Consider the following 27,732-nt stretch of genomic DNA (forward strand, 5'->3'; position numbering starts at 1 on the left):
TTTAGTGTGATACTGGTTTCAGGAGTAGACTTCAGTGATTCATCACTTACATATAACACCCTTTGTTCATCATAACAAGTGCCCTCTTTAATCCCCATCACCTATCTAGCTTATACCCCTCAATCTTCCTCCATGAGGCCTCAGTTTGTTTTCTATCTTTAGGAGTCTTTTGTGGTTTGTTTCCCTCTCTCCTCTTCCCCACCCCCCTTCTCATATGTTCATTGTTTTGTTTCTTATATTCCACATATGAATGAAATCATACAGTATTTGTCTTTCTCTAGTTGACTTATTTGGCTAAGCATAATACATTTCTGGCTCCATCCACGTTGTCACAGATGGCAAGATTTCATTCCTTTTGATAGCTGAGTAGTATTCCGGTGTGTGTGTGTGTGTGTGTGTGTGTGTGTGTGTGTGTGTGTATATGACATCTCTATCAGTTCATTGTCAGTGGACATTTGGGTTCTCTCCATAGTTTGGCTATTGTTGATAATGCTGCTGTAAACATTGGGGTGCATGTACCCTTTTGCATTTTTTTTTTTTTTGAGTAAATACCTAGGAGTGCAATTTCTGGATTGTAGGGTAGCTCTGTTTTTAGTTTTTTGAGGAATGAGACATTAACTTTATATTAATGCCTTTTATAATTTTTTTGTTCCTCTTATTTAACTTTCTGTAATCTGTTTTGCCACTTGTAAATTGTTTCCTTTGATTTTCACTTCTAGACCATGCACTAGTCAGTGGATTTATTGTACTTTCTACTTCTGTCTTCTCTTATTTATTAATTGTATAATTTCTACATGAAAATATATATTTATGTTTTTTTATATTATGTCTTATATTATGTCTACCTTTGTTTTACTTTTTGTTCTAAAATTAGATATATTATTCACTAACTGTTCTCTTGCCAAAGTTTTTCTAATTACTTTTTAGTTAAATGATGCTTATTATTTATTAGATTTGTCAAGAAGGCCGGATTTACTGAGTTCTTGCACATTTTGACACTTTTTCTATAGTTTTCATATTTGAAAGACTGCTTGATGGGGTCTAAAAATCTTGCTTTGAAAATTTTCCCCGAGTTTCTTTAAAATGCTGCCTTCTTGGTTTGTTTTCTTTCTTTCTGCTTCAGTATGTTGCATTCAAGAAGTCCAACTTACTTTCTTTTTTTCTGTAGTAATTAGGCCTTTTTGTTGGTCTGAATGCTGTAAGAATTTAATGTATCTTTTAAGATGCAATAAGTTTAATACTACATGTCTGGAAATTGGTTGTTCAGGGTCCATTTTCCAAGGTAAATGGTGGATACTTTCAATATTTAGATTCAGGTTTTCTTTTTTGGTAAAGTTTTCTTTTTCAAATTTTTAATTTATTATTTATTAATGTTTGTTTATTTTTGAGAGAGAGAAAGAGCACGAGTTGGGGAGCGGCAGAGAGTGAGGGAGACACAGAATCCAAAGCAGGTTTCAGGCTCCGAGCTGTCAGCCCAGAGCCTGATGCAGGACCTGAACTCATGAACCATGAGATCATGACCTGAGCTAAAGCCAGACACTTAACCGACTTAATCAGGTGCCCACGATGCTCTGATTATCATACTTCATCATCATTTGTGGCTACAAAACCAAACTTAGTTATGTGAAGGATCATAATTCTGACTAAAATTAGAATGAAAATTTTGCCCTTTGTCTCTTCACACTTTGTTTTACTGCTACTGCTGTATTCAGAAAGTTTTTTTTTTTTTTTTGATGACAGAAGTCAGTGAAGCTTGTTTTTAAATCTGTACTTAAGATTAAAAATAAATATGGGAACACATGGGTGGCTCAGTCGGTTGAGCATCCGACTCTTGATTTTGGCTCAGGTTATGATCCCAGGATCATGGGATCGAGCCCTGTGTCAGGCTTTGTGCTGAGAGTGGAGCTTGCTTAAGATTCTCCCTATCTCCTTCTGCCCTTTCCCCTTCCCTCCCCCATATTCATGTTCTCTCTCTCTCTCTAATTAAAAAAAAATTTATTTTGAAAATGATATGAACTTTACTTCTTCTGTTTAATCATATTGAAGTTTTAAAAAAATTAAAGTGATAATGTTAAATAAGTGTTTGCATTTTCTCACATATTTATAATTCTTTGGATTTTACTAAATTAAAATACCACATATTACAACATGGTCCTTTTGCAAATGACTAGGCTGCAGTTTTCACCATGGAAGTACACTTACCATGTGCTTGGATGTTTTGGCAATGTCAAAAGTTTCTAAGTGGTTACTCTCATTTTCTATGCTTATTTTGTTAGAGCAGTAACAAGCAGTGTGCTCATTTCTACTCATCTGTAGATCATATTTTCAGTAGCATTGAATCAGGCTTTACAATGACAAAATATTCTATTCTCAGCATTATTGTGCACATATCCTTGTTCTTGTGTGAGTGAATCTGTACTATAAGTTCCTAGAGGTATATTGGTGGACAAAGAGTGTGTACATTTATGATTTCAGAGGTTATTGCCAATTTGCCTTCTAACCATATTCCACCCATTTTAACCCATCTAGCATAAGAGTACCTATTTCCTCACATAAAGTGATTTATAAAACATTTTCTTTTTACTGTTACAGGTTTAAAATATGTGATTATTTTGATTTACATGTTCAAAGTGAGGTTGAGCATCTTTTCATATACTTATGAACCCCTTGTGTATTTTTCCTTACAAGATATCTTATCGTGTCTTTTGCTAAAGGGAGGAGGTTATTTTTTATTTTTTAAATTTACATCCAAGTTAATTAACATATAGTGAAACAATGATTTCAGGAGTAGATTCCTTAATGCCCCTTACCCTTTTAGTCCATCTCCCCCTTCCACAACCCCTCCAGCAACCCTCTGTTTGTTGTCTATATTTAAAAGTAAGGGAGGACAGGCGCCTGGGTGGCTCAGTCGATTAGGAGTCTGACTTCAGCTCAAGTCATGATCTCATGATTAGTGGGTTCGAGCCCTGCATCAGGCTCTGTGGTGACAGCCTACAACCTGGAGCCTGCTTCAGGTTCTGTGTGTCTCCCTCTCTCTCTCTGCCCCTCCCCTGCTCGCTCTCTCTCTCTCTCTCTCTTTCTCTCTCTCTCTCTCCCCCCCCAAACTAAACATTAAAAAATTTTTAAAAAAATTAAAAGTTGGGGAGGAGGTTAAATATTCATCTTTTTATTGATTGTTAAGAGCTCTTTATATATAAAGAAAATTAGTACTTTTCCTAATAATTATGTTACACAGTTTTCCCCAGCTCTGTTGCTTTTTTTAATTTTAAGTTTATCTGTTAATTTTGAGGGAGAGAGAGAGTGGGTGTGAGTGAGCAGGGGAGAGGCAGAGAGAGGAGGAGAGAGAAAGAATCCTAAGCAAGCTTCACACTGCCAGCCTGGAGCCCGATGTGGGGCTGGAAGCCACAAACTGAAATCATGATATGAGCTCAAACCAAGCGTTTCACTCTGAGTTTCACTTAATCAACTGAGCCATCCAGGTGTCCTGGTCTGTTGGTTTTTCAGTGCTGATTTAAAATAAATGACTACACAATGACTTTAAATATACTCATTTTATTTACTTATTTTTAATTTTTTAAAATGTTTTATTTATTTCTGAGAGAGAGAAAGAGACAGCATGAGCAGGGGAGGGTCAGAGAGAGAGGGAGACACAGAATCCAAAACAGGCTCCAGGCTCTGAGCTAGCTGTCAGCACAGAGCCTGACGCAGGCTCGAACCCACAAACTGTGAGATCCTGACCTGAGCTGAAGTCGGACGCTTAAATGACTGAACCACCCAGGCGCCCCAAGCATATTAATTTTAAAATCTGAATCAAGCTTTCTCTGTACTTTAGTGCGTGTTTAATGGTATTGTGCAGACGGCCAATATTTACATCAGTGTCCATTTGACACATAATAGTGTCAGCATACTGTGCGTTTTAATTTTTATGATTTTTATTTCAGAGCTACATGTTTTCTTTTTTGTCCCATAAGGGATCTATTTCTGATGTTTTCTGTGAACATTTACAATAGCCTCTGATTCTTGAGAGGTTCAGTGGCCTCTCTTAGTTGTAGAAGACGTGGAAAGAGTACTACTTGTAATGGTAGCCACCCTGATGATATTTCTTGTTTTGCAACAGGAACCAAAGGAAGAGAATGGATTGCAGAAAATGAAGACAAAACAGTCAAATAGAACAAAGTGTTTGGCCAAAAGAAAAATTGCACGTATGTTTTCATTTTTGTGTTGAGAATGCTTTGAAAGTTGCAGTAGAATTGATACTAGTTTCTTCATTAGGAAGAGATTTCTCTGATTAAGGATGTATGTGCCTCCTATTTATTCTGGATTCTTTCCAAATTTTCAGTATTCACCATTACCTACAGCTTATATTGTTGACTTATTATGGGTAGAGAGTTGAAATTAAAAATGTGAACTTCAGAGTTACCCATACTTGGATTTGAATCCTTGCTTCAGCCCTTAGTGTATAGTCTTTACAAATTAGTGCTTTCAGACTACCTCTGTTTTCTTTCTTTTTTTTCCCCTCTTTTTTCTACCAGTAAAATACAGATATAACAGTGGCTCAAATAATGGTACCTATTATAATGGTACTATTTTTATCATGTTAAACAAAGTTCAACCAAGTAAATTTCAAGATCTAATTGGCTTTATTAAATGATTCATGAATCAGGCAACATTCCGTCTAGCAAATAGAGGAATGCTCTGAGGAGCTGTTTGAAATGGAAGCTTTTTATAGACGGGGATGGGGCAAGAAAATTAATAGCAAAACAAAAAAAGGATTGTTTCAGGCAAGATCATTTTGTCTTGCTGTTAAGGACAGAGGTCTTATTAGGTGGATTATGTCATTTTCCTTTGGGTGATGGAGAGAGTTTATGTGATAGATTATCTCATTGCTGCTTAATCAGTAAATTCCTGATTGACAGGTTAAGACTTACATTTATGGGGGAATTTGAAACTGTAGTTAGTTTAGATATTAAGCCCCGGTTTGGTGACTTGGTCTGGTACAAGTGACAGCATTTTGGGCCTGTGGGTTTTCCTTTTAACATTCATTAAAATTGTAAGGGAAACACTCTTCTGTGTGCTTCCTCTAGTCTTAACACTTCGTTGTGGTCATCACACATGTTGGGGGTTTTCCCCCACACCAAACAATTCTCCAGTTTTCAGTCAGACTCTGTCTGGTATCTCAGTTTAATTTTTTTTTAATTTAAGTTTTTTATTTATTTTTGAGAGAGAGAGACAGAGCACAAGTGGGGAATGGGCATACAGAGAGAGAGGGAGACACAGAATCCAAAGTAGGCTCCAGGCTCTGAGCTGTCAGCACAGAGCCCGACACGAGGCTTGAACCCACTAACCGCGAGATCATGACCTGAGCCGAAGTCAGATGCTCAACAGATTGAGCCACCTGGTATCTCAGTTTAACCAGTTCTGACACTGCCTGCCTGGAGATAGTGTCAGATCCCACAGGGCTGCCTCCACTTTTGAAAGCAACTGCAAGTCCAGGTCGTTACCTGTGCATATGACTGACTGACTATCAAGCGGTTCATTTGACCACCTTCTTGGGTTTGATTAATTTTCTAGAATGGCTCACAGTACTCAGGGAAGCCATTTACTTACCAGGTGACTGGTTTATTATAAAGGATGTAACTCAGGAACAGGTAGATGGAAGAGATATAGAGGGCAAGATATGAGGGAAGGTCTGCAGAGCTTGCATGTCCTCTCTAGGTGTATCACCTTTCCAGTATCTCCACCAACCTAGAAGCTCTCCAAAGCCTGTAGTTTATAGATTTTTATGGAGGCTTCATTATGCAGGCATGAGTGATTAAATAATTGGCCATTGGTGATTGATTCAACTTCCAGCCAGCCCCTTTCCCTTCCCTCAAGGTTAGGAGACAGGGATGAAAGTTCAGTCCTCTGATACCCTGGTTGGCTCCCCCATCCTTAGAGGCTTTCCGAAAGTAAATGCATTAACTCAGGTATGGTTAAAAGGGATTGTTATTTTTTTTTAAAAAATTTTTTAATGTTTATTTATTTTGAGAGAGAGATAGAGTGGGAGCAGGAGTGGGGCAAAGAGAGGGAGACACAGAATCCAAAGCAGACTCCAGGCTCTGAGCTGTCAGCACAGAGCCCAATGCGGGGCTTGAACCCATGAGTGGTGAGATCATGAGCTGATCTCAGCAGACTGACCCATCCAGATGCTCCAAAGGGATTGTTATGAATAACAAAAGATAACCTTTATTGTTCTTTTCACTCAAGAAATTCCAAGGGTTTTAGGAGCTCTATGCCAGGAACAAAGATCAAACATATATTTATTAGTATAAGTCACAATATCACAAAAATTGTTTGCTGTAGGTTTTGCTTTCCCTCTCTGATTTTGTACTCCATTGTGAAGTTATTTCATTATTATTTTTGGCGTTTTAATGTGAAGTGTTCATTTCAGTGAATTTTTCAAAAGATCTGAAAACTAGTTGAAATTATTACAAAAGTTGATTGAAAATAAACAAGGCTTTATTTCACTGTTAATTTGAATTTCAGTCATTTAGGGTAGAATTCTTAGCCTTGTAAAATTGACCACAAACAATTCAGTGTTGTGAAATCATTGCATTATGTCTAGAAGTAGCTTGTCACCAGGTTAGAATGTACTCAAGTTATTTTCAGTATTGAAAATTGATAATAGTTATTTTTTGAGATGTGATAACCTTTATCAGTTGATGGTTAAGTTTATGTCATCATTGGTGGACTGTTAATAGTTGCCTGTTTGGTTATTCTGGATCTTTACAGTCAAATTGGATTTTACTTTTTTAATTTAGTTGTGTCATGTTTTTTTTATCTGGTCGGACAATCCTTTTTATCTGTTTAATGTATTCTGACAACTTTTGTCTTTTAATTGTCTTTTACAGTTACATTTATTTTTTTCTATTTTTAATATAGTTTATTGTTTTACAGTTACATTTAATATAATTATTGATGTTGCTGAATTAAAGTCTTATCATTTGAGAGCCTTTTTTTAATGAAAAAAAATTTTTTTAATGTCTAATTTTGAGAGAGTGACAGAATGTGAGTAGGGGAGGGGAAGACACACACACACACACACACACACACACACACACTCTCTCTCTCTCTCTCTCTCTCTCTCTCTCTCTCTCTCTCTCTCTCTCTCTCTCTGAATCTCTCTGAAGCAGGCTCTAGGCTCCGAGCTGTCAGCACAGAGCCCAATGCACGGATTGAACTCGGTAATTGTGAGATCATGACAATGATCTGTCTTTTCTGTGCCATCTCAAGGGCTGTTTATTTCTTTGTGTAGAGTCTAGTTTCTGGGCAGTTTCATTTTCTTTCTGCTGGAAGCTGGAAAGCTTTTTTTAAATCACTTTTTGTAATGTAGACTGGTTGCCAATCAATTAATCTGATTTTGTTTGAGAAAGTCTTTATTTCTTCATTTTAATGGGAACTATTGAGATACAACTCATGTACCATACAATTCATTCATCTTATAATACCTTGATTATTTACTATTACTTTTAAAATGTTTATTTATTTTGAGAGAGAGAGAGTGTGTGTATGATAGAGGGAGAGAGAGAGAACCCCAAGCAGGCTCTGCACTGTTAGCACAGGGCCAATGTGGGGCTTGATTCCACAAACCATGAGATCATGATGTGGGCTGAAATGGAGTTGGTCGCTTAACTGACTGAGCCACCCAGGCATCCAGCTTCATTATTTAAAGTATAAAATGGTTTTTAGTATATTAACAGGGTTGTGCAACTGTTGCCACAGTATAATTCTAAAACATTTTCATCAGACCCAAAAGAAACCTCATGCACTTAACAGTCACTCAAAGCCTTTATCTCCCTCAACCCTCAGCAACCACTAATTTACTTTCTGTTTCCATAGATTTGCCTATTTTGGACATTCCATGTAAATGAAATTATATAATATGTGTCTTTTGTGACTGGCTTCTTTCACTTAGCTTAATGTTTTCAGCCATGTTTTGGCATAATCAGTACTTCATTCCTTTATTGCTAAGTAATATGCCATTTTATTGCTATTCCACATTTTCAGTCATTCATCATTTGATGGACATTTAGATTGTTTCTACACTTTGGCTATTATGACTGAAGTTGCTGTTAACATTTATTTGCGAATTTTTGTGTGGACACATGCTTTCATTTCTGTTGGTTGTATACCGAGGAGTGGAATTCCTGGGTCATACAGTAACTCAATATTTAATTATTTGAGAAACTTCCAGACTGTTTTCTAAAATGCCTACCTGTTTTACATTTCCGCCAGTGTTGTATGAGTGTATTTCTTCACATACTTGCCAGCATTTATTTTCCTATTTATTTATTTATTTATTTATTTATTAAATTCTAGATACCCCAGTGGGTATGAAATGATCTCATTGTGGTTTTGGTGTACATTTCTCTAATGACTAATGGTGTTGATTATCTTTTCATGTGTTTATTGGCCGTTAGTATATTTTCTTTGGAGAAAAGTCTTTTCATATCCTTTTCTCATTAAATTTTTTAATTATAAGATTCACATAAAACATACTATTTTAGTCATTGAAAAATGTTTTTATCATGGACAAGGTGTTGAATTTTGTCCAATGTTTTTTCTGTGTCTATTAAAATGATTTATTTGGGTTTTGTCTTTTAAAAATTTCATTGATTTGGTATATTAATTGATTTTCTTATGTTAAACTAACTTTGCATTCCTGGGATAAAGTCTACTTGGTAATAGTATAGAATACTTTTTATACGTGGTTGGGTTTGTTTTGCTGGTATTATGTTGAGAATTTATTGCATCTACATTTCATAAGAGATGCTAGTCTATAGTTTTCTGGTCATGTCTTTGTCTGGATTTGGTGTCAGGTTAATATTGGCCTCAGGGAATGAGTTGCATTTTGGTTCCTCCTTTAGTTTTTGGAAAAGTTGTTGTTAATTTTTTTTAAGTGGCAGAATTCACCAGTGAAGCCATCTGGGCCTAGGCCTTTCTTAGTGGATAGGTGTTTTTTGTGGGCTTTTTTTTTTCTTAATGGATAGGTTTTGATTACTGATTCAGTCTCTTACCAGTTGTGGTTTTTATTCAGATTTTTCTGTGACTTCTTGAGTCAGTGTTGGTAGTTTTTGTCATTTTAGGAATTTGTGCATTTCCTCTAAGTTAGCAATTTATTGACATATAATTTTTCTCATAGTATTCCTTTATTGTCCTTTTTATTACTTTTTTAAGATTGTTAGGAATGTCTCCACTCTCATTCCTGCTTTTAGTTGTTTGAGCCATCTTTTTTCTCCCCCTGCTCAATCTAACTCAAAGTTTGTCAATTTTGTTGTTTTCACAAACTATTCTTTTATCAACTTTCCTGTTTTTCTATTTTCTATTGATTTCTTCTGTATTCTTTTAGGTTTAGTTTGCTGTTTTTTTTTCCCCTGTGTCTTAAGGTGGAAGTTTAGATTATTGATTCAAGATTTTTTTAATATAGGCCGTATATTGTTGTAAATTTCCTTTTAAGTACTACTTTAGCTGCATCCTATAAGTTTTGAAGACATATTTTATTTTCATTCATCTCTTAAGTTTTTTTTTTTTTTTTAGATTTTATTTTTAAGTAATCTCTATACCCAGTGTGGGGTTTGAACTTACAACCCTGAGGTCAAGACTTGCTGGATGCCTGGATGGCTCAGTCAGTTGATTCCAACTCTTGATTTGTCTCAGGTCATGATCTCATGATTTGTGGGTTAAAACCCTGCGTCAGGTTCTGCCCTGACAGTGTAGAGCCTGCTTGGGATTCTCTCTCCATCTCTCTCTGCCTCTCCCTCACTCTTGTGTGCATGCACTTGCTCTCCCTCTCTCAAAATAAATAAATAAACAGAAAAAAAAAGAGTCATGTGCTCTACTACCTGAGCCAGCCATGCACCCCCCAGGATATTTTCTACTACTCTTTTGGTTTCTTCTTTGACCCATTGGTTAGTTTAAGGTGTTTTGTTTAATTCCGGGTATTTGTCAGTTCCTCAGATTACTTCTTTCTATTATCACTAATTTTACTCATGTGGTTGGAAAACATACTTTGTATGTTTTTTATCCTTTTATGTTTATTGAAGGCTCTTTTATTGCTATCATATGATGTGTCCTGGAGAATATTCTACGTACACTTAAGGAAAATGTATACTCTCCCTTCAGGGGGAGTAGTGTTCTGTAGATACCTGTTTGGCCTAGTTGACTGGAGTGTTGAATAGATCTATGTTTGGTCTAGTTAGGTTATAGTGTTGTTTAAATTTTCTATTTCCTTGTTGATGTTCTGCCTAGTTCTCCCTACTGAAAGTGGCATATAGAATCTTACTCATTTTTGAAGAATATTTCCTTTGTTTATAGAATTCTGGTTTGATAGATATTTTTTCCCCAGCATTTTCAGAATGTCACTCCATTGTTTTCTGGCTGCTGAGTTTTTGACGAGAAGATGATGAGAATTCTTACCTTTGTTCTTTTGTACGTAAGCTGTCTTTTTTTTGTGACCACCTTCAATATAGTGTGTATGTAGGCTTCACTCCCAGCATGCAGCCCAACGTGGGGCTTGAACTCATGACCCTGAGATCAAGACCTGAGCTGAGATCAAGAGTCGGATGCCTAACTGACTGGGCCACCCAGGCACTCCTGGAATATATATATTTTTAATATTTTTTTTGGATCTGTGATTTGTAGTCTTTATTTAATCAACCTATGAAAATTCCTAATTTTGTTTTATTAAGGCTATATTTTTTTAGAGCAGAATTGAGGGACAGATAGAACATACTTTGACATATTATAATCACCCTAAGTCCATAGTTGACATTGGGTTCACTTTTGGTGTTGTACATTCTGTGGGTTTTGACAAATATGTAATGACATCTATCTGCCATAATGATATCATCATAAATTTTCATTGCCCTAAAAATCCTTTGTACCCTCCCTATTTATTTCTCCTGCTGCCAATCTCTTGTAATCACTGGTCATTTCACTGTCTCCATGTAAGTTGGAATCATACAGTATGAAGACTTCATACAGTATGAAGACTTTTCAGGTTGGTTCTTTCACTTAGTAATACACATTTAAGGTTCTTCTGCATCTTTTCATGCTTTGGTAGATCATTTCTTTTTACTGCCGAATAATATTTCATTGTCTGAATATAGCATTGTTTATTTATTCATTTACCTACTGAAGGTCATTTTGATTGCTTCCAAGTTTTTAACAGTTAAGAATAAAGCTTCTGTAAACATCTGTGTGCATTTATGTGTTATGTCTTCTGGGTAAATAACCAAGGAGTATGATTGCTGGATTTTATGGTAAGTGTATGTTTAGTTTTATAAGAAATCGCCAAACTGTCTTCCAAAGTGGCTACACCATTTTGCATTCCCATCATGAGTGAATGAGAATTCCTATTGCATATCCTCACAAGCGTTTGATGTTTCAGTGTTCCAGAATTTGCTCATTCTAATAGGTGTATAGTAGTATCTCTTTGTGTGTGTGTGTGTAAGCTTATTTATTTTATTTTATTTTATTTTAAAAATTTTTAATTATTATTATTTTTAATATTTTTATTTATTTCTAGGAGAGAGAGAGACAGCGTGAGCAGGGGAAGGTCAGAGAGAGAGGGAGATGCAGACTCCGAAATAGGCTCCAGGCTCTGAGCTGGCAGTCAGCACAGAGCCCGACGCGGGGCGCGAACCCACGAACCGTGAAATCATGACCTAAGCGAAAGTCGGATGCTCAACCGACTAAGCCACCCAGGCGCCCCTATTTATTTATTTTAAAAGGGAGAGAGAGAGAATCCCAAGCAGGCCTCACTGTCAACGAAGAACCCAATGTGGGGCTCGAACTCATGAACAGTGAGATCATNAGACAGCGTGAGCAGGGGAAGGTCAGAGAGAGAGGGAGATGCAGACTCCGAAATAGGCTCCAGGCTCTGAGCTGGCAGTCAGCACAGAGCCCGACGCGGGGCGCGAACCCACGAACCGTGAAATCATGACCTAAGCGAAAGTCGGATGCTCAACCGACTAAGCCACCCAGGCGCCCCTATTTATTTATTTTAAAAGGGAGAGAGAGAGAATCCCAAGCAGGCCTCACTGTCAACGAAGAACCCAATGTGGGGCTCGAACTCATGAACAGTGAGATCATGACGTAAGTCAAAGTTGGATGCTTAATCTATTGAGCCACAGTGCGGAGCCTGTTTGGGATTCTCTCTCTCTTCCTCTCTCTGCCTCTCCTCTGCTTATGTTCTCTCTTGCTGTCTCTCTGTCTCTCTCAAAATAAAAATTAAAAAAATGTGTTGTTTAATCTCCATGAGTTTTTGGATTTTCTAGTTATCTTTCTATTAGTGATATCTAGCTTAATTTCATTGTGATCTGAGAGCAGACATTGCCTAATTTTTATTTAAATTTGTTAAGGGGTGTTTTATGGCCCAGAATGTGGTCTGTCTTGGTGAATCTTGTATGTGAGCTTGAAAAGGGTATGTATGTTCTTGTTATTGGTTGAAATAATCTATAGGTTCAGTTATGTCCATTTGATTAATGGTATTAAATTCAATTATATCCTTCCTGCTTTTCTGTCTGTTGAATCAGTCCACTTCTGATAGAGGGATGTTGAAGTTTTAAAATATGATAGTGGATTCATGTATTTCTCCTTGCCGTTCTATCAGTTTTTGCCTCACATGGTGACATTGCTAGGCATTTACATGTTAAGGATTGTTATGTTGTCCTAAAGAACTGACCTCTTTATCATTATGTAATGCCCTTCTTTTATCTGATAACCTTCCTTGCTCTGAAGTTTGCTCTGTTGAAATTAATGTAGTTACTCCTACTCTTTTTTGATTAGTGTTACTATGGTAAATTTTCCCATTTGCTTTTTTCATATATGGTTTTTATTATGCTGAAATATTTTCCCTCTAAACTCACTTTGTTGTAAGTTTTTATTATGAATGGATATTGAAATTTGTCAAGTGCTTTTTCTTCATCTTTTGAGATGATCATGATTTTTATCCTTCATTTTGTTGTTTGTTTTGTTTATTGAAGTATAATTAACATACAGTCTTATATTAGTTTTAAGTGTACAGTATATTGATTCAACAATTCTTTACATTATTCAGTGCTTACCACAATAAGTGTAGTCACCATCTGTTACCATATAACATTATTACAATATTATTGACTATATTCCCTATGCTGTACCATCTATTTACTTTTAAGCTTTTACTTTTAACCTATAACTATCTTTGTATTTAAAGTGGGTTTTTAGGGCACCTGGCTGGTTCAGTCAGTGGAGCATGTGACTCTTCATCTCGAGGTTGTGAGTTTGAGCCCCACATTGGGTGTGGAGATTACTTAAAATCTTAAAAAAACAATTAAAGTGGGTTACTTATGGACAACGTAGAGTTTGGTGGTGTTTTTGATCCACTCTGACAGTCTCTTTTAATTTGTACATTTAGTCTTTGGTGCTCAAAGTGATTAATTAATTCATTATTTTTAAAAATTTTACTTATTTAAGTAATCTCTATACCCAGTGTGAGTCCTGAACTCAACCCCTAGATCAGGAGTCACATTGGGGCGCCTGGGTGGCTCAGTTGGTTAAGTGTCCAGCTTCAGCTCAGGTCATGATCTTGCGGTTTGTGAGTTCGAGCCCCATGTCGGGCTCTGTGCTGACAGCTCAGATTCTCTTCTCCCTCTCTGCTTCAGATTCTGTGTCTCCCTCTCTGTCTGCCCTACCCTGCTTGCTCTCTGTCTCTCTCGAAAATAAACATTAAAAAATTAAAAAAAAAAAAGTCACATGCTCCTCCAACTGAGCCAGCCAGGTGCTCCCAATGTGATTATTTATGTAGCTGGATTAACATCTATCTTATGTGTTACTGTTTTCTGTTTTTGTTCCTCCTCTTCTCATTTTTGTCTTCTACTCTGTTTCTGCCTTTTGTGGTTTTAACTGAGCATTTTATATGATTTCATTTTCTCTCCTTTCTTAAATTTCAGTTAGAATTCTTTTTTACATTTTTATTTATTTGTTTTAGAGAGAGAGCAAGCATGAGTGGGGGAGAGGGCAGAGGGAGAAGGAGAGAGAATCTCAAGCAGGCTCCAGTGAGCTCAGTAAGGTGACTCGATTCCATGACCCTGGGATCATGACCTAAACTGAAATCATGAGTCAGATACTGAACCGACTGAGCCCCCCCGACTTTTTTTTTTTTTTTTTACAGTTTGTAGTGGTTGCCCTAGCGTTTGCCATATACATTTACAACTAATCCAAGTCCATTTTCAAACAATGCTATAATGTGGGGCACCTGGGTGGCTCAGTTGGTTGAACAACTGACTCTTGAAATTGGCTCAGGTTATGATCTAGCCATGTGATCTCAAGGTCCTGAGATCGAGCCCCCCGATAGAGCCCCACCTCTGTCTTCGAGCTGAGCATGGAGCTTGCTTGGGGTTCATTCTCTCTCTGTCTCTTGGTGTTCCTCCCCTGTTTGCATGTGTGTGCTCACTCAAGAAAAATAAATAAACATTTAATTTTTTTTGTTATTTATTTATTTTACAAATAGTTTATGGTCAAATTAGTTTCCTAATTTAATTTTTTTGAGAGAGAGACACACACACAGAATCTGAAGCAGACTCTAGGCTCTTAGCGGTCAGCACAGATCTCAACGTCGGGCTTGAACTCAGGAACTGTGAGATCAAGACCTGAGTCTAAGTTGGACACTTACCTGACTGAGCCACCCAAGTGCCCCAGTAAATAAACATTTAAAATAAAAACAAATGGAGCATCTGGGTGGCTCAGTTGATTAAGCTATTGCCTCTTGGTTTCTTTTCAGGTCATGATCTCACTGTTTGTGAGTTTGAGTCCTGTGTTGGGCTCAGTGCTGATAGCACAGAACCTTCTTGGGATTTTCTCTCTGTCTTTCTCTCTGCCCCTTCCCCACTCACTCTCCCTGTGTCTCAAAATAAATAAATAAATTTTAAAATTTTAATAAAACTAAGTAACACTGGGCGCCTGGGTGGCTTAGTCGGTTAAGCGTCCGACTTTCGCTTAGGTCATGATCTCGTGGTTCGTGGGTTCGAGCCCCACATCGGGCTCTGTGCTGACTGCCAGCTCAGAGCCTGGAGCCTGTTTCAGTCTGTGACTCCCTGTCTCTCTGACCCTCCCCTGCTCACGCTGTCTCTCTCTCTCTCTCTCCTAGAAATAAATAAAAAATATTAAACAAAACAAAACAAAACAAAAAAACTAAGTAACACTGTAATGCTTCATGAGTATTATGTGTATTTCATAATAACAAAATCATACTAATTCTTCTCATTCCTTGTATCATTGTTGTCATTTATTTCACAAATATAGAAGCATATATAAAAATAACATGTAAGCATACATAGTCAAATACATTATTACTATTAACATTTTGAGCAAACTGTTTTCTCTTAGATTAAGAATGAGAAAAATAAAAATTTCTATTCTACCTTCATTTATTCCTTCTTCTTTTTTTTAAATATTTTTATTTATTTCTAGGAGAGAGAGAGAGAGACAGCGTGAGCAGAGGAGGGCCAGAGAGACAGGGAGACACAGACTCTGAAATAAGCTCCAGGCTCTGAGCTGGCAGTCAGCACAGAGCCTAACGCGGGGCTCGAACCCACGAGCCGCAAGATCATGACCTAAGCGAAAGTCTGATGCTTAACCGACTAAGCCACTCAGGCGCCCCTTCATTTATTCCTTCTTTGATACTCTTACTTTATTTATATATATTTGAGTTTCTGACCTATGTTTGAGAAACTTCTTTCAACATTTCTTGCAAGGCAGGTCTACTGTCAGCAGAGTCCCTCCATTTTTGTTTGTCTAAGAAAAGTCTTTATTTCTCTTTCACTTATGAGGAATATAGGGTACAGAATTGTGTATAGGTGGTTTTCCCCCCTCAACACTCTGCTCTCTTTTTGCTTGCATGGATTCTGCATTCTACTCTCTTTCTGCTTGCATGGAGAAGTCAGATGTCATTCTTATCTTTAGTTCTGTATAGGTAAGGTTGTTTTCTTTTTTCCTCCCTTTGGCTTCTTTCAGGATTTTTTCTTTATCTTAGATTTTCTATAGTTTGAAAATGATATACCTAGGTTTAGGGTGCGTTGTGTGTGGGGGGGTGGGTTGAGCTTCTTAGATCTGTGTGTTGGTATCTGAAATTAATTTGGGGAAATTCTGAGTCATTTCTGTTTCACATGTTTCTTTTGCTCTTTTCTGTCTTCTTATGGTAATTCCATTATGTGTTTATTACTACTTTTGTTATTGGCTCACAGTTTTTAGATATATTCTAGTTCATTCTTTTCAGTCTTTGTTCTCCTCATAGTATTGGAAATTTCTCTCATGTGTGCTCAGTTGTGTTCAGTTTGTTAATAAGCCCATCAAAGACATTCTTCATTTCTCTTAGTGTTATGTTGTTGTTGCTGTTGCTGTTTTTTAGAGAGAGAGCATGCGTGCACACAAGCGGGGGTTGGGAGGCAGGGAGAGGGAGAGGGAAAGAGAAAGAATTTTGAGCAGGCTTTGCACCCAGCGTGGAGTCTGACACAGGGCTTGATCTCACAACCCTGAGATCTTGACCTGAGCTGAAATCAAGAGTTGGATGTTTAACTGACTGAGCCACCCAGGTGCCCCTGTTATAGTGTTTTTGATCTCTAGCAATTTTTTTTTTTTTCTTAGGATTTCCATCTCTTTATTTATGTTGTCCATCTGTCCTTGTAGGCTTTCTACGTGCATGCTCTCTAATATACTAAGGGGTCTATACTAAGAGTCTTTAGTATATTAATCATAGTTGTTTGAAATTCCCAGTCTGATAATTCTAGTATGCTGCCATGTCTGGTTCCAGTGGTTACCGTATCTCTTCAAATTCTGTTTTTATGCCTTTTATTATGCCTTGTATTTAAACAATTTTTTTTTTTTTTTTTTAATTTTGGAAAGAGAGCACACATGCAGTTGAGGGGCAAGGGGCAGGGGGAAGAGAGAGAGAGAATCTTAAGCAGGCTCCATGCTCAGTGCAGAGCCTGACATGGGGCTTGATCTCATGACTCTGGGATCATGACCTGAGCCACAGTCAAGAGTTAGATGCTCGGGGCGCCTGGGTGGCTTAGTCGGTTGAGCGTCCGACTTTCNTAGATGCTCAACTGACTGAGCTACCCAGGCGCCCCTGTAATTTTTTCTTGATAGCTGGACACGATGTACTGGGTGGAAAGAAACTATTATGAATAGGTCTTTGGTAACATGTAGTTAAGGAATGGAGGTAGGGAAAGTATTCTGTAACATATTTTTTAAAGGTTATTGATTTATTTTGAGAGAGAGAGAAGGGGAAAGTCAGAGAGAGGGAGAGAGCATTCCAAGCTGACTCTGCGCTGTCAGCACACAGCCCCATGTGGGGCTCAGACTCAAAAACAGTGAGATCATGACTTGAGCCAAAATCAAGAGTCAGATGCTTAACTGACTGAGCCACCCAGGTGCACCATGGGAAAGTATTCTGTAGTTCTATGGTTAGGTCTCAGTCTTTCAGTGAGTCAGTGCCTCTGGACTGTGAACTTCATAAGTGTTTCACACAGAGAGTACTCTGGCATATTTCAAATTATTTCCTTTTTCTGTCCCTCTGTAGGATGCTCAGGAGGAAATTTCTGCTCTTTTTATTGTGACAACCTAGCTGAGCTCTTGGAGGGAAAATTCACAAATTTTGGGGTAGGGTGGTTGTTATGACTGAGTTCCCATGGGGTTTTTAATGCTCAGACTTCTAGGCACTGAGCCTCCAGTAATTTGTCAATTATAGTTTATAGTTTTCTAGCATGGCACTGATTTCTTTGACAGTTTCTCCTTTTGAATCTCTGCTCTGATAAACCATGACTCCCTGTATTCCCCTGTCCATCTCTTCATCTTGGGGGCAATGGTTTGCCCTGTGTTCTCCCCTTTCATGGATCCAAGAAGAGTTGTTGATTTTTTAGTCTTTTTACTTCTTGTTAGGAGACAATGGCAACTTTCAGGCTCCTTACATGTGGAACAAGAAATTGGTTGTGTTGTCTACATTATATTTTCATTTGGCTTTTATACAGTTTATCATTTTTATATGTCTTTGTGATTAGCATTTTGATAACAACATTTGAGTTTCTTGAGTTAACATGCCATAGTTTACTTAACCATTGCCTTTTTTTAAGTCAGTGCTCTTATAGATGATAGTGTAGTGGACATCTTTTTGTGCATTCCTCTTCTCTTCAGTGACTACCTAGGGTCACCTCCTAGAAGTTGTATCACTTTGTTTGAGAATGCACATCTAAAGGGGTTACATGCTACCTTTCAGAAGTGTTTTACAGATTTGCACTGTAACTGGCAATATGTAGGTATTTTAGCCTTACCACAGTTGCAGAGCTATATCTTCTTTGGGAAAGAAAGTTCTTAGGAAAAGATTTGGGTGGGAAAACAATTTATTTGTTTGTTTTCTTTTATATGAAATGTTCCCTTTCAGCCATTTCAAATACCTCAAAATTACACAGGTTCTCTTGATATGTACTGTCTAATTTTGTGATCTGGATTGTTAACAACCTGTTTGTACTTCTCAGTGGGAGGCTAACCTGAATGTTGGGAGAAGTTAATCATCATAAATTATGATCAGCATAATCAGCTTTATAAATTGTGCACTACTGTGTGTTTAGCTCAGCAGAATCATTTGATAAGCTAGGCAGGTCCATTCATTTGGAGATTCTAAGATTGACACTTGCTCATATTTTCCTTAAAGGTGTATGCTCCCAGGAAGAAGTTTGTTTTTCCCTTTCTTCTAATGGTTGGGTTCTTATGTAGGCAAGAGGTCAGGTAAAATGAATCCTAGTCAACAGTGATGTTTATTGGATTTTAGTCTCAGATCATGGTTGCTATATGAAAATAAGAGTACTAGTGAATGACAGTAACTAATTTCTGATTGTGGTTAAATTAAATATGTAATGGTGGCTTTGTCAAATTATGTGGTTGTATGCTGCCAGTAAAATATACGTAAAATGACTGATAGATAATCTAAGTTGAAGTTTTGGATTTCTTTGATACATAGTGACAATACATAATTTAATTATTAATTAATAATAAACAGTTATTGGATACTTGGTTATGTGCCAAGCACTATTCTAAGCTTTTTACATGTATTAAATTAATTCTCATAACAGCCTTAAATATTATTGCACAAGTTTATGTATGTGTGACCTAAAACAAGTATTGCAGAATCATGGTATTTACATGAGAATCCCTAAAATCAAGAGTATATTTATTTACCCTACATGCATGTCCCCAGCAGATTAAAAGAAGCAAAGTAAAAGTAGGGAGGGAGATTATCAAAGACCAGCACCAGTGTCCAGATATACAGGATAAATAACCTGCTGAAATCTAGACACTAAAGAAGTAAAATCAAGATTTAAACTCAGGCAATCTGCCTCTGGAGTTCCTGTGTACTAGAAAACAGAATCATACTGTGTTACTACATTAAAGTAATTGTTCTAATGGTGTAGCAGGAAGGCAGAATCTGGAGAATACATCAGTTAATGCAGCAAAGCCTCATCTCTCCAGAACCTTTAGGGAATGGGGTGTTTTGAAAAGCAGAGTATTTCAGAGAACTCAGATTTATCTGTTGTGCATTATACGGTTCTAGGTTCCCTTAAATTGAACATAAAAGATGTAATCAAAAATTTTTAAATGATTTAGTGATTTTGATAGGATTGCCAGCCTTTTTCATTTTAGCTATTCTAGTGGCATATAGTACTCTCATTTTAATTTGCATTTTCCTGATGACTGATGATCTTTTCATGTGCTTATTGGTCATTCTTTTTCCTTTGTGAAGTGTTTGTTTAGAATCCTTGCTTATTCTTTTAAAACTTGGATTGCTTGTTTTATTAAATTGTAGGAATTTTTGGTATATTTTGGATATAAGTTCTTTATCAGATTTTACTTATTTTATTTTATTTTATTTTAGAGAGAGGGAAAGTGCATGAGTAGGGGAGAGGGACAGAGGGGGAGAAAGAGAGAGAGAGAGAGAGAGAGAGAGAGAGGGTCGTTAAGTAGGCTCTATGCTCAGCACAGAGCTCCACGTGGGGCTGGATCTCACAACCGTTAGATGATGACCTGAGTAGAAATCAAGAGTTGGATGCTCGACCAAGTGAGCTACCCAGGCGCCCCTATCAGACTGTGTGTGTGTGTGTGTGTGTGTGTGTGTGTGTGTGTGGTGAATATGTGCTCCTATTTTGTAGCTTACCGTTTTATTTTCTTAAGATTTAAATTTTTATTAGGTCTTTTTTTTTCCTTTTATGCTTTTTTCTTTGTAGGTCTTGTATAAGCATTCTTTGACTACCCCAAGATTACAAAGATTTTCACTTAGGTTTTCTTCTAGAATTTTTATAGTTTTAGCTTTTATATTTAGTTATGTGATCCATTTTTGAGTTAATTTTTGTATATAGTATGAGTGAGGGTTGAGGATAATTTTTTTATGGATATACAGTTCTAGCATATTTGTTGAAAAATCTGTTCTTGTTGAAAATCAATATATGGGTCTATTTCTGAATTTTCTCTTATGTTGCGTTAAATAATCTTGTTGGGATTTTGATTGGGATTGTGCTGGTCAAATCTGTAATTTGGTTAGAATTGATACTTTATTTTCTGAGTGTCATTATGAACTCATAGATTTAAACACATTTACTAGCTTAGTTCACTGCATTCATTTTTCTTATTGATATTCCAGTACACTTTTTTGTCCAGTTGTTCAATTTTTGGCCAACTTAAAAGTTGGCTATTAAGTTTTTTTGATATGACCCTAGTAATGTCTGATAGATACGTTGCTCATGACAGATATTCTAGCTCATTTTTTACATTTTATGCTCCAGATGTGGAATTAGCCCTCTACCTTTGGAATTAGCCATGGGACCTTTCTCAGAGATACCCTAGTTGCTTTTATGGGAAATATGTGTTTGGAGATTACATTCTGGTCACTAGGAATGTTCTTTTCTACTGGGTAAATCAGAGGATTTTGAAGAATAAAATTCTTCTGGTTAAGTGTTGAGCACAAAGCAATATGATATGGAGCAAAAAGCCCTGGAATGGGAGCCCATTTTTTAAATTTTTTCATTCATTTGCCAAATATTTGTTGAGTTTCTATCAGGTGCCAGGTACTCTTTTATGCAGCAGTGAACAAAATAAGTAAAAACGCTGCCTTTATAGGAGTTTACAGCCTAGTTAATCCAGGATATTTACTGAAACAATTGCTATTTTTCTTGGCCAGCACTTTACCTTTTAGGTCTTTCCTCATTTATAAGATTATAAAATTGTACTAAGTGGTCTGTAGTGTTTTCACTTGGAAAGTTTAATATTTTCTGTCTCTTGCTTCCATGCTTATTCAGTGTTTGTGCTGTTCCTTTCCTCTTTTTTTCTTACCCTCTTACAGAAATGACAGAAGAAGAACAGTTTGCTCTGGCTCTCAAAATGAGTGAGCAGGAAGCTAGGGAGATGAACAGCCAGGAGGAAGAAGAAGAGGCACTCTTGAGGAAAGCCATTGCAGAAAGCCTGAATGTAAATACACTATGTTTGAAAAGTTTGTTGAGGGGGGTTGATCAGAAGTTTGTTTGTTTGTTTTTACTTCTGCAGTATTACAATTACATTAGGAACCAGCTGTAGTAGTTCATAGGGTTTTCAACTAACAGATATTTCCCATAATAATTTTACAATGTTTTTTGAATTGTTGGTGAATCCAGTTTGTAGCGTTTTGTTAATTTCATATGAAAGAGTTTCTTACACCCCACAAATTTTCAGTATTTGGTTTAAGAGGACCATAGTAGTTGACGGCTTCTGAAAAGAGTTACCAACTCCCAAGAAACCAAAAGGGAGCAAGATAAGTTGCTTCTCTCCCCTGTTTTGGCGGAAGAGCAAAGGCAGTGAGAAACTAGAGGTGGGTTATGGAAAGAATGAGCAATTAAAATTTTTTTCAAATAATGTTAAATTGGTATCTGAATATGTATAGTCGAAATTATTTTAAATGTGAAGGTTGTTTCCCAGTGGCAGGTCCTGAGCCATCCTTTATGTCATTCATGTCTCTATATTAGAAAAGGGTTTATATAGTGATCTCGTGTAGCATTTTGCACATAGTAGGCACTCAGTACATTTTGTGGAAGTCATTTGAAGTGAGCATCTGTGTTTTGGAAAGGAGAATCTCTTAGGGACAGTGGCCTCCCTGTTTTGTCCTTCCTGTGACCCTTCATGTATAACTATTTTAATGACAAACCTGGTCTGGTGTGGGATCACTTGTTTTCAGAGTTGCCGGCCTTCTGATGCTTCTGCTACCAGAACTCGACCTCTGGCAACTGGACCATCTTCACAGTCCCACCAAGAGAAAACCACAGACTCTGGGACCACTGAAGGCATGTCTCCCTGTTCTGACTCCTTCCACTCATCAAGTATAACTATATCACAGGGATTTCATGCTGAGAGTAGATATACAGAAATGCCCCAAGTCCCTTTGGTGGTATTAAAGAGGTTAAATCTGAAAGTAGTTGAGATTTCACTAATATCCAGCATACTTTTTATGACCAAGGAAGTCAACATTTGGTTAAACACAAAGAAGAGCCTTTTACCCACATTATGTAATTCTTGATAAGTGATAACTTACCAAGCCCTCTTAATAAAGAACAGTTTGTCCTTAGCCCTACTTTTTCTCAAATACCTACAGGCATATGGCAGCTGGTACCTCCATCACTGTTTAAAGGCTCACATATCAGTCAGGGAAACGAGGCTGAGGAAAGAGAGGAGCCTTGGGACCACACTGAAAACACTGAAGAGGAGCCGGTCTTTGGCAGCTCAGGAAGCTGGGATCAGTCAAGCCAGCCAGTGTTTGAGAATGAGAACGTTAAATGTTTTGACAGATGTATTGGCCACTTGGCTGAGCACACACAGTGTGGGAAGCCACAGGGAAGTACTGGGAGGGGTTGTGCTTTTCACAAAGCTGCCCAGGGTAGGGGGGACACATCTAGGCACTGTCTGCCTACCTCAGCAGACACCAAAGGTCTCCAGGATGTTGGGGGCACTGTACACTACTTCTGGGGTATTCCATTCTGCCCTGCTGGAGTAGACCCTAACCAGTACACCCAGGTCATTCTCTGCCAGTTGGAGGTTTATCAAAAGAGCCTAAAAATGGCTCAGAGGCAGCTCTTAAAAAAAAAAGGGTTTGGGGAACCAGTGTTACCTAGACCTCCTTCTCTGATCCAGAATGAATGTGGCCAAGGAGATCAGGCTAGTGAAAAAAATGAAGGCATCTCAGAAGATATGGGAGATGAAGACAAAGAGGAGAGGCAGGAGTCTAGGGCATCTGTCTGGCACTCAAAAACCAAGGATTTCCAAGGAAACCCAGTTAAAAGCTTGAAAGACAAACTTTTGTTGGAGGAAGAACCATCAGCCAGTCATGGTCAGGTAAGGGTCAGTGATGCTGTAATTAAGGATGATTTACTCACAGATTAAACAAGAATTATAGCTATTTGTTCTTTTTGTGGTCTATTTTCCTGATTTTTAAAGTAACACATACTCACTATGAAAAATTAGGAAAGTACAGGAGAATGTAAAGAAGAAAAAAAAATTATCCATAATCTTAGCACCAAGAGGCAATCATTATTTCTGTGCATTTTAACATCTTAATTTTTCTACAAAATGAAGACTTTCCTGTATAAGGTTTATTTCTTTTCCGTACTTAATAATGAATCTTAAATCTTTTCTGATTAAGTATAATTGAAAACATTATTATATGGATGTACCATAATTTATACTTTGTGTTTTAAAATTTTATTATTTCTAAATAGTTAAATTTTTGAATAGGTAATAATATTCACATGGCCCAGAATTCAAAAAGCTGTCAATGAAAAGTCTGTCACTTATCCCCTTCCCCAGCCAATCAGGTCCCTTCCCTCAAGTCAACCTATATTACTAGCTTCCAGTGTATCCTTCTAAGATAATTTATGTAGTGCCAGCAAATGAGTATACATACTCTTTTCCGTACTCTACACATTATTTTCCACCTTGCTTTTTTCTTTGAGATATTTCTGAGATTGTTCCATAACTGTACATAAGGAATTTCTTCCTTATTTTGGATGTGTAATACACTATGTATGGATGAATTTATTTTATCCAATGTCCCTATTGGTAGACTTTTAGGTTTCTGATATTTTACAAACACTACTGCACTAATTATGCTTGTATGAAGATGTTTCATACACATGGGAGATACTTGCATAATTTCTTGTAGATGTAATTTGATGGATCAAAGGATATATGCATTTACAGTTTTGTTAGCTGTTGCCAAATTGCCTTTCATAGAGGTTGTATAAATTTACGCTCACAGAAGTGTATGAGTACCAGCTTCCCTATAACCATACCCAATCAGTACTGTTAGGGCTTTTTGATCTTTGCCAATCTGGAATGAAAAATGCTGTCTCAATACAGTTTTAATTGCATTTCTTTTATTGCGTGTGCTGTTGAAACCCATTTATATTTCCTTTTCTGGCTGTTTAGATCTTACGGCCATTTTTCTTTTTCAACAATCTTTTTCTTAGTGGTTTGTAGGTACCCTTTACATATTAGAGGAAGTGGTCCTTTTTAATAAGATGGGTAGTTTTCCAGTTTATTTTCCCCCCATGTGATGGTATATTTTTGATTTTGCTTGTGATGATTTTCTATAATTTATCAAACACAATCCCCTATTTGGGAACATTTAGATTGCCCTTTCCGTTTTTTTCTGATATATCTAGANTATTTTTATTTTTGGGCTCCCTCAGTTTTTGGTTTTGTTTTACTGTTATCCTATTCTGTCTCTTATGATAAGGATTCAAGAAATGTTTTTTTAACTGTGAGAAATTACATAGCATAGTTTAGAGAACATGAATTTGGAGTTTGAATTTTGCCCTCTGTTTTAGTAACTGTGTATCTTTGAGCAAGCTGTTTAACCTCTCTGAATCTCAGTTTTATATCTGTAAAATGAGAATAGTAATTCATGTCTTACAGTAGTTTTAATGGTTAAAGTGAATTATGTAAATTGTTTAGTATGATGCTTAGGAGATTATAGGCACTCAGTAAATGTTAGTTCTCTCTAAGGGACCAGAACACATTTGTTGAGGGTATCTATGGGAATCATTCTTCACCAGCCTTCTTCATCCACATTCTGGCAAGATTGCTGTATGGGAAGAAAATGTTTTTCTTAACAATTCTAGTGACTTACCTCTTTTCCTAAGGAAAATTAGGTTGACTTATGATGACATATTTTGTTTGTTTGTTCTTTGCAATTCAGAGATACTTCCCTTTAAGAGAATAAATTAACTCTACAGAATGAACATTTATTTATCATGTTTGTTGACTGATTCATTGTAATTCAAGTTGTTAGCTTGAAAATCCCAGGGACTAGAGTGGTAGAGGATAGCCTTGTGTCAGGTCTAAGGTTTGAAAGCAGCGACTTTGGAATAGCCTGGAATTGTTCAGAACCTGATTGGCCCTCTAACTTCCCTGAACTGGCCACCAAATACTATAGATAGTAAGTGTTATTTGGCCACAAGCAATCAAAATCAAGCTAGTTTAATTTAAAAAGAAGACTATTGGGCTGCCTGGGTGGCTCAGTTGGCTGACCTTTGGCTCAGGTCATGATCTTGCAGTTTGTGGATTTGGCCCCATGTCAGGCACTGTGCTGACAGCTCTGGGCCTGGAGCCTGCTTAGGATTCTGTGTCTAACTCTCTCTCTGCCCCTGCCCCACTCTCACTCTGTCTGCCTCTCTCAAAAATAAATGGGAAACATTAAAAAAAAAATAAAAGGACTTTGTCATGAGGAAACAGGATGCCTTATAAATTCTAAAATAGGTTGGAAGCCAAGCCTGGACAAGGTCTGGAATAGTATCTGTAATTTTTCAATATCTAATTGCTATATTGTGGTATCAACTTCGTTTTTCTCCCTGAACGATTCACTTTCTTTGCTTCTCTTTCATAATGGTAGGTGGAAGACACTGATCCTATAGATCCCAAACTTAAATACAGGTTATAGGAGATTTATTCTCTTTCACTTCCAATTCCAAATTTCTAGGAAAGGACTTATGGACCATTTGGGGTTAGTAGCTTTCACCAGCCCAACTTACAGTTGGCCACCTGAAGTGTGGTCTGTGTCAGATTATATAAATGGCTAAGAGTGGGCAGGGTGATGGACTGTCCTCAGTGAAAAAGGTGACCAGGCAGACAAACTAGTAAGTATCCATATAGTCATTGTCATTAACATTAATTTTAGAAATCACTTAGAACTGTTGAAAAATGCTGAAAAGTTTAAAGAATAAAGTTGAAAGCATTCACAGCCCTATCATCCAGTGATATATTCCTTCATCTTCTACACCTGTTTTTATACAGTTTCTATCATATTATATTTTGTATTATTAAAAATTTTATTAATGTTTATTTAATTTAGAGGGAGAGAGGGAGAGAGCTTGAGCAGGGGAGAGGCAGAGAGGAAGGGAGACACAGAATCCAGAGCGGGTTCTAGGCTCTGAGCTGTCAGCACAGAGACCGATGTGATCTCACAAACTGTGAGATCATGACCTGAGCCGAAGTCAGATGTTTAACCAACTGAACCACCCAGGCACCTCAATATGTTTTTGTATTTTTAAGTTTACAGTATGTACATATTTTCTTATGATATTAAAATTATTTGTAGGTTTCACTTTTTTATGACTGCATAATATTCTGGCTTATGAATTTATCATAATATTTTAATCCTTTTCCTGTTGCTAGATACTTTGCTTGTGATAAACATCTTTCTTAAGTAAAACTTTGTTCTATTTAAAATTAGTACTGTTAGGGAGCAAGAAAAATTCTGGGTTAAAGAGCTGCAAACATAAAAAAAGGACTTGCTATTTATTACCAGATTGCATTTCAGGAAGATTGCTCAAATGTGTACTCCTTCCTTCCAGTAATATATGAGAATGCCTAGGTCAGTCTTGCCAATACAGAATAGGATCTTTAAAAAAATGAAACAAACTTAACAAATTTTATAGGCAAATAATGAAAATCTTACAGTTGTAATATTACCACTTTTCTTGTTTTTTTTGCTTTTAGGAATTGTGGGTAGAAAGAATTTATATAGAAAGAATGTTATTAAACATTTTCTATTGATTATGACTTTGTTGGAGCTGCCTGTTTGTACGACTTTGGTTGATTGAGATGACAAAAGATTCCCAGAAATAGGGACTTAGAAAAACATTCACTTCGAGGCAAATTGCTTTAGTATATATGAAGGTTATAAAAGCTTTAGAATCAGATAGCTAGTTTCTGGCATCACAGCAACAATAGAGAGGTTGTTAATGAAGATGGAAAGGTCATCTTGATGGCCATACAGTTGGGAGATGGAGGAGTAGTATATTGATGTGGTCACTACTTCTCAGGGTCTGATCCTTAATTTTTCAGTCCAGGTACTGGAATTTGTTTTTCAGAAATGGCCAGATTATGTGGGGGGTGTGAGAACTGATGTTGACAAGTCAAACTTCAAGGTGATATGTACACCAGATGACAGTTTGCTAATTTATTATGAAAGATAGACATTTTTGGTGACCAGAATATTCAGGTCCACCATCCATTGTGCCTTCTTCTAGGGTGAAGGTATTTGTAAGGCTGAAAATAGTAGTCAGAAAATAGTAATTTTAATGGATGATTCAACTAGTCTATGGAAAGACCTGATAAGCTACTAGTACCTGATAACAGAGG

The 27,732-nt window shown here is 37.0% G+C and overlaps 1 protein-coding gene across 7 annotated transcripts in view; it reads left to right on the plus strand.

The window, feature by feature from the left end:
- The window catches only part of UIMC1 (ubiquitin interaction motif containing 1), a 135,963-nt gene that overhangs the window by 55,524 nt on the left and 52,707 nt on the right, over window positions 1-27,732 (plus strand). For 6 of the 7 annotated variants that reach the window (XM_077757261.1, XM_077757260.1, XM_077757259.1 and 3 more), the window contains 4 exons: window positions 4,118-4,202; window positions 21,410-21,534; window positions 22,274-22,379; window positions 22,688-23,424. In XM_077757261.1, coding sequence (XP_077613387.1) covers window positions 4,118-4,202; window positions 21,410-21,534; window positions 22,274-22,379; window positions 22,688-23,424 — 1,053 coding nt within the window. The remainder of the gene's footprint in view (window positions 1-4,117; window positions 4,203-21,409; window positions 21,535-22,273; window positions 22,380-22,687; window positions 23,425-27,732) is intronic. The other variant, XM_077757265.1, reaches the window with a different exon arrangement.

This window comes from Crocuta crocuta, unplaced genomic scaffold, assembly GCF_008692635.1.
Source record: "Crocuta crocuta isolate KB4526 unplaced genomic scaffold, BGI_CrCroc_1.0 scaffold131, whole genome shotgun sequence".
NCBI classification, from domain to species: Eukaryota; Metazoa; Chordata; class Mammalia; order Carnivora; family Hyaenidae; genus Crocuta; species Crocuta crocuta.